The following is an 8,083-nucleotide window of genomic DNA, read 5'->3' as shown; positions in this document are numbered from 1 at the left end:
CCATCCAGCTAAAAAATATCGAGATATGAATTTTGGGTCATATCGCCCAGCCCTAGACTGTACATAAAAGATGTCAATATGGAAGCGACTTAAACCTGCATTCTTTATAATGGCCAGCAGGGGGCTTTCTAAATTAATATCTATCCAACATCCGCCTGCTAAAAACCAGGGAACCAGGGATATTTCTGAAAATACTTCCTTAAAAAACTGTTTACCTGCAATACAGGCATACCAACTCATATACATTTTAATATTGATATGAGTGCATGATGTATGTATTTGTATGTTTTATAGTATTTATGTCAATAGAAAAAAACCTAAATATATATATTCTTTCCTGCATAAATGTGCCAGTCAATGCAAATACAGACTTAATATTGAGTAAAAGTCTATTTGATTTTATTGAATTTAAAGTATCTAAATTGTGTAATTGACCAGATCCTTGTATCACACTGCTACCCAGTAAACATTCTCTCCCTGATGTGCTTTAAGTCAAAATTACTGCCTTTTATATGTTTTTGGGGTGTATTAAACCACTTTTTCAAATTTATTTCAAGGAATCCAGATTTTAAGAAATATTTCTCATTTCAATAGTCAAGCTGCAATCACAGTTGATGTTTGTCTGTGAAGGTCAGACATCCTACACATCCAACACAATAGGGCTGTGTGTTTTCTGTCACGTGATTGTTGTGATGTTGAGTCCCTGCTTTAATCACTGTCACCATCACTGAAAAACACACATAGTAACTGTGTTGCCCATTAGCAAACCCTCTACACTCCTCTGCTCGGGCCCTGCTCTTGTGCTCATGCTACAGGCTGCACACCTTTAACACCTCCTGAGCAAACACATCCACACTAGGTTTTTGTGTTCTAGTCTTCATCTCGACACACAAATACTCACCTCTAAGTCTCCCAGTGATCTTTTATCTTGTCCTTTTCATCCTCCCACTCCTCAGTTTGCTCTACTTTTTTTCCTTTGCCTTTTTCCTGCCCTCTGGTCCAGTCTGTCCTCTGTTCACTTAGCTCCTCTCAACTTCTCGGCCTCAGGCCTCACCTATCTGTCGCCACCATCTTTGGTCAGGAATTCTAATAATTATAATTATCTCCACTGAGGTGAATGTGATCAGCACCACCTGTTAAACTCTCCTTGCAGAGAATACATCTTCCAAGTAATTTGCATGTGAGAGGAAATCCAAGGAAAGCGAATAATGTCACAAAGCTAATCGCTGCATGTACCAGACATTACTCAGATTATACATGCATGTATTTTACATCATGCCCAATTCAAAACATTTGAGAAATGCACACTGCATCATACACCCTAACACACCCGAGTGTCCTGACATCGTAGACTAAACACATCCTCTCAAATATCCCATCTCTCCACTGGCATGTCAGCGCCACTGCTACCCTGCATTGCTGCCTGCCTGCATGCTCCGGGGGGGATATTTTATTCATCACTCGCCAGTTTGATATGTGTTATGTTTGTGGGCAGTGATGAGCTCGCAGCCTAGACGCCAAACTGTAATTTCTGCTCTCCTGCTGCTGTAATAAATCAATAATTTCATAGATCGCAGTTTTCTGACTGAACTGTTTGTTTCCTCCTCCCTGATACGTCTTATCACATGTAGGCCGCGAGCGACTGTCAGGTATCTTGGGGGTTAGCAGTGAGCAGGCCAGCCAATTCCAAGATCGCTTCCTCCAGACCTACAGAGACGTCCAGGGCTTCATCCAGAGAACCATCCAGCAGAGCCACAAACAAGGTCTGTGTCCATTCACAGTCGTGTTGTATCTAATAAGAAGCTTGCCTCAAGGTTAACGAATATGTAATCCTGAAAGGAAAGAAGCTACTTCACAGAACTCAGTAGAAATATATCAAGAGTTAAAGAAAAAATTAAAAGTGTTTGTTGGTTTGTTTGCGTTTGTGTGTGTCAGTCTGATTAGGCCTGCACTTTTGACATGCATAGCAGACTTTAGGTTTCTTAAGCATCCACACCCTCTGTGGATTTGTGTGTGTTTGGCTGGAGATGAAGAGATGTGCTGGATGGGCTGGAGATGTGCTTGCATTGGCAGGAAGAAGACGAACTGCCCTGGGTCAATACTTGAAGTGGACGGGGTGGATAAGAGGGGAGGGGCTGGAGGGTCTGATGGTTAGGACGAGACCCTTTATTTATATTCTGACCGAACTGCCAGCGCAGCACACTTGAGACTTGAACACAAAATAGTGTAAAGTCTGCACTTTAACCCTGATTGCGCATAGTGCACGAGCCAAGCGTGAACAGGGGGCAGGATGCTTCAGAACAGACCCTCTGACACTCACTGACTGCTGTTTGAGCTAATCTCACCCTCCGGCCAAGGATCTAATCCCTTCTTAACTTTATCTTATGTGTGCTATATTGACTTTCCCCTCGCTAAGAAAAACACTAGCTAATTACAGAGTAAACCAGATAAATTAGCCGACATCAGTGAGAAACATTCAGCTGTGTCACTATGTCAGCTTCAGATTCTTTGTCAGGCTGTGGCCGCGCAGAAAAACAGCATTTATCTGGTCTAATAAATGTTGAAAAATAACCTCATTTTGTAGCAGACATCAAAAATGAGGTCAGACCAGTGGATGTGTTTCACGCCAGCTGCAGCGGCGCACACCTTTTTTTTTTTTTCACAAACACCGACACGCCGTTACACACAGACAGGTGCTCCATCACCCTCAGCACTGGTGACACAGCCCACTACCTGCTCATCACTTCCCCTTTCTTCTGCAATACGGGCGCCGATCGAAGCACCGTAATGGACTCATTCTTTCAGACTGCCGTGCAGAGATCGCAGTGGAAGCCTCCTCGTTCTCAGGGCCAGAGCGATGATGTGCCAAACAGGGGCTTTAATTCAGCCCATCACCATGGTGATGCTCCCATCAGGGACGGCTCTAGAAGTTATTCGCCCCACACTCTTTGTCTGTGTGTCCCTCTCTCATCCTGTCCATCAGTCTGTCGCTTTCGTTCCTTTCTCTCTTCAACCTCGCGTTTTTGATCCACGCTACAGTCTTTATGTTTCATCTTTCCCTTTTCTTCCCCTCCCTTATACCACAGCAGCAGGTTAGCTGATCGATAAAACAGCCTTCTTGAATCAATGCTAGCAGCGGCAGCATACTGTATTACACCAGAGTCCCTGGCTGTTTTAGCTGCTGTGCTGTGACTCAGGGAGCAGGGATTAATATGTGCTGTAGCCTCTCGCCTGCTCTGCACAGCTGATCTGACACTGCGATGTTTTGCTCAGAAGGATGTTGACTGAGCAGAGATGAGATGAACAGAGCCACCTCATCTGCTGTCATATTTGCTGAAAATGTATTGGAAAGGGCAATACAAAGGTGAGGTCAGCATCACGGTGTCGGCGTAATTGCAGAGGGGCAAGAAAAGGAGGAGCTGTGTGGAAGTAAATGAGGGCATCAGCCAAGAAGGAACAAGGCAGAGATGAAGAAAAACCAGGGTTGTTTTGATTGTTTATGCCAAACCACAAAAATGATTCAGTCACAGCTGCATTTCTCATAATGGTTGACACTCTGTTTGACACTCTTTGCCACCACTGTGGGTAAGCCTCTGCTGTTGTTCCTCACATCATGCACTTTTTATTGAAATTCTTCAGATTATTCCTGAGATGAAAAGATGAAAGCAGGTGGAAGTTGTGTTTTGTTTTTCTTTTAAACAGTGGGGAATCACAGAGATCACAAAAAACAGTGAAGCCTTCTTAAGGCTACACTGACATAGGGAGGACTAGCTATGCAAGGATATGAAAACACTCTCATGAAGACGTCCTGTTGCGATGTCCTATTGTTCATGCACAGGTGCGTGCAGTTCTCCTGCAGACTTTTGCAGACAGTAGAACTGTGAAATACTTGTCATAAATAAAATAAAAGGTGCACACAGCTTTTGTTCAGTAACTACGTAACTCACAGATACGTTTAATCCTGAAATACTACTTCACCAATATTTTGAGATTTTCAGTTTATGGTGGATGTATTTCACTGTCGCTAGATGGTTGCAACATGATAATAATATCTGATATAGATTAAAACCTACAGGGGTCTGAAATGACTGAGAAAGATTTGTGCTGTGGTGATAAAATAATTAATCCCTGAAAACCTTTCAGGGATTAATTATTTTACATGATCAAACCTTAAGATTAAGCTGAAAACATTTCAGTACATTAGGCAACATCACCACAATCAGTACCAATAAAATCTTTTCTGTTGTCAGTAAATATTTCAATATTTTTCATACCTAAACTGAAATAAAAATCAGATTCATATTCAGAGTTATTCAGAGTCGTTTTATATATGAGTAAAGCTGTTATAGGCTGTGTTTTTATACCAACAGTTGATCACATAACAGTTTGACTGGTCACATGGAGTAATCGAGCCTACAGAGGTTTTCCCACTCTGTCTTACATAATTTATAACTTACTTTTGTGTAGCTGTCTTTGTCGTGGTCCCAGAGTTTTAACCTTTCAATGTCTTGAATTTTGTTTAGAATCAAATGTTCTGTGTCTTTTTTCACCGTGAGCTAGGGCTGTGCGATATGACCAAACTCTCATATCCCGATATAAGAATTATATCGTCTGATAACGATATAAATCACAAAAATCTAACATTTTCTGTAAATTCTGTGAATCTCGGGCAGCTCGACTTGCAGGAAGTGTTTCCAGCTGCGCGTCATGTAGCTGGAGTCGAGTGTTTTAACCGATGCATGAAACGATACATTTTTAGACATAAGTTGTAATGGCCGCCGTTTTCTTTGTGAGTATTTATTACGCAGCGTGCTGCGGGGAAAAGTCTGTTCTAACGTTTGAGTCTAAGGTTTATTTTTTAGCACCTGGCGGCTCTTTTTTATTCTCATCCGTAAATAATCTGCTCTTTCACGTGATTCAGTTTATTTTGAAAAGTCTCAACAGGATCTTGAGCTTTATTGTGAAAGGTTTATGTGGAACATAAACAAGCGGACACGCGATGCTGTTACCGTCGTTGTTGCTAACCACAACGCATAAAAACAGGCGCTTGTCTGTCGGTAGTGTGGTTATATAAAATATAAGAGAAAGAGGGAACTTTAAGGAATTAATATAGCCACTACAGTGACCATCAAAACAATGAAAAAATATTGCCGTAAACAGTTTATTTTGTGACACCACGAAACAATGAAACGATAGACGTTTTTATATTGTCATCCGATATATATCGTCATATCGAACAGCCCTACCGTGAGCCTGTGTTCTCCTTTTGTCTTAGTTGCTTTAACTTTTGAGTTTTATTTTCTTGTTACAGTCGAGTTCTAGTTGGTGTTTATGGAGTTTGTTATGTGTTTAGTTTCCCCAGGGCTCCTTTTGTTTGCTGTCGTGTGTCTCAGTCAGTAGTCTCACTTTTTTTTTTTTTTTTTTTTTACAATTTTTTAGGGTCGAGTTTAGGTCTTTGTATTTTCTCATCCTTGGTTCTCCTCTTTATAGTTACAGTAATCCCCTCCTCTGTCTCATCCCTGTGTTTCTTCATCTGTTGGTTCACTCATGTTTCTACATTACCTCGTTTCAGTTGTTGTCCATTTCGTGTTTTATCTCCCATTTGTTGTTCTGAGTTTTACTTCTTCTGTGTAGTTATTTAGATTTGGTTAAGCTGTTACTTGTTACCCTCCTGTGTTCAATCCTCAAGCAGTGTGTGTATAAATAATCCTGTCATTCCTTTGGTGGCTGTTATATCATCATGTGTCTGATTTTCTTTGTAGTTTGTTTTGTTACTTGCGTTTTCATGGACTTAGTGTTACTTTTGGATTATGAGTTTTGCCTTTTTATTGATGTACTTGGAACGTCAAAACTAAACTAAACTACTCCTCAAGTTAACTTTAAACATTATCTACCCTAACAGCTTTCACGTGCAGACACCCGTGCTTAGCAATTACCAGGTAAACATAATTGAAAGCTCATCCATCAGTAGATCCATTTTCTTCTGCTTATCAGGGTTGGAGTGGAGCTGGAGCCTGTCCCAGCTGAAGGCAAGAGTCCGGGTACAAAAATAAAATCTATCAGCTAGAAAAAAATGCTTCTTTAGGTGTTGGTAATGACCAATAACTGGCTAAGCTAAAACAGTAAATATTGGACTTCAGTTGATCTGTTACCCAGAAATGTATCTCAAGCTGTTTTTTACTCATAATGGGTCTTTAGGGGGGTGATTACCTTCTTAAGCACAATCAATCTGCAAAGATTGTAATAACTGAATGATTGTAACCGGATTTGAGAAAAAAAAAAAAACTAGGTACACTCCTGGTCATGCTTTGTCTCTTGGTAAAAGCTCTTAGGGGAGGTCCACATACTCCTCTGTGCAGGAAAAAAACAACAAATTAAAACGCCATGTTGCATTGTAAATGTTGGGTTTGTTAAAGAGCAGCTGTTTGCTGGCAACAAAAGGCAACAATTAAAGTAACAAATAAAAAAAAAAACACTGTAAGTGTTGTTCATTAACCCTTAACTAGTCTGCTTCATTAGGACTGCGTGGGTTTGTGTTTGAATGGCAGAAACTCACCAGCTGTCAAACAGTTTTAGTTTAAGCATTGTTATGGTGCATGGAAGCGCAGCCTTTGCTGACTATAATGTTGATGCTGAATGGGCTCTTATAACTCATTTTTTATGTCTTTGTTATAAATATTAATTTGATTAGGATGATGGTGATGAATTCTGAAATAACACAGCATATATTTACCAGATGTTAATTATACTACAGCGTGGTTACCCAGCCGTGGATTTCTGTGATGTTGCCGTAACACTTCCAAAAGGCTGACCACAAAAACAGGCTGAACTTGAAAAACACTGGCCTGTGTCACTCTCAGTGGAAAAACACAGCCTGTTGGGAGTGAAAACAAACACATTCCAGTATGATTCACCACCATACCTGGGGATAAAGGTCACATGCATGTGTCACGGGTCAGTTCACAATGAGCAGAGTGTTAATGTTTGTTGCTATCTGTAGAGCACTTGTTTCCAGCGCATTTATGCTTGTGTGCGGGATTGTGTGTGTGCGTTCAGGGAAGAGGGTCATTCAGGTTTCATGTCCTAGCTGGATTAGCTCATAGTAAGGGATATCAGAGGGATTTGGCTGTACAGCCTGCTCCATTGTCCAGTTAGTGGAATGTTCTGGCCCACTGTGTGTAAGTGTGGCCGCTTGTGTGTGTGTTGCATACCTGCATATGATAATGTGTATTATGTACGTATCACATCAGTGCACATTCTAGGAATGTGTGTGTTTCTCTTTTCTTTACGGTGCGACTCGTTTGGATGTCGGTGTTTTTGTGCGGATGGCCGTTTGCGTGTGTCTTTGTAAGCCTGCTGTTACCATAATCACCTGTAATGCTCTATCAACAAATGGCTTTTCACACAAAATCACTGGTGTTTTTTGTTTTGTTTTGTTTTTTTTTTTTTTTTTATATTTTGCTGGGGTTTTATTGCCTTAAGGCATCATAAACCTGCAGAGGTTTTACACAGGTGCTCAACATTGGTAACTTGTTTTACACAAGTTTGTAAGTTGAGTTGAATATGCGTATAATGAAATTTGCTATATAAATAAAATTCTCATTGTCTAACTGTAGATATTTAAAGCCTAAAATATGTTTTAATATAACTAATAAATGGTAGATGGCAGAGATTGGTGTAGCCACACTAATGGAAATTGTTTTTTATGGATGTTTGTTTTTTACATTCGATGCTTTGATGTTAGGATTTGTTTGTAACTATTTCATAGTAAGTTTTGACAGTTAAAATTGTCAGGTATTTCCATAATCTAAATATTTTTGTGTGTGGTATTTGATCATCTAAGCTTTGTGGCATGGTTTGTTATCCTATTGGAAGCAGCCATCAGAAGATGGTGCACTGTGGGCATAAAGGGATGGACATGGTCAGCAACAATATTCAGGTAGGTTGTGGTATTTAAATCATGATCAGTTGGTACTAAGGGGCCCAAAGATATGCCAAGAAAATATCCCAACAGGCTGAAGTGGTAATTTAAGCCTGGGTGGATCAATGCTTTCATGTTGTTTATGCTAAATTCTGATCCCAC

General features: G+C 40.4%; 1 protein-coding gene across 1 annotated transcript in view; it reads left to right on the top strand.

The window, feature by feature from the left end:
• poln (polymerase (DNA directed) nu) overlaps positions 1 to 8,083 on the top strand; it is a 65,725-nt gene that overhangs the window by 52,973 nt on the left and 4,669 nt on the right. The window contains exon 19 of the mRNA XM_005750490.1: positions 1,632 to 1,763. Coding sequence (XP_005750547.1) covers positions 1,632 to 1,763 — 132 coding nt within the window. The remainder of the gene's footprint in view (positions 1 to 1,631; positions 1,764 to 8,083) is intronic.

This window comes from Pundamilia nyererei, unplaced genomic scaffold, assembly GCF_000239375.1.
Source record: "Pundamilia nyererei isolate P.nyererei 1_Seehausen unplaced genomic scaffold, PunNye1.0 scaffold00275, whole genome shotgun sequence".
Classification (NCBI taxonomy): domain Eukaryota; kingdom Metazoa; phylum Chordata; class Actinopteri; order Cichliformes; family Cichlidae; genus Pundamilia; species Pundamilia nyererei.
The sequence above is the reverse complement of the archived record's forward strand: the minus strand, read 5'-3'. Positions and strand labels throughout refer to the sequence as shown.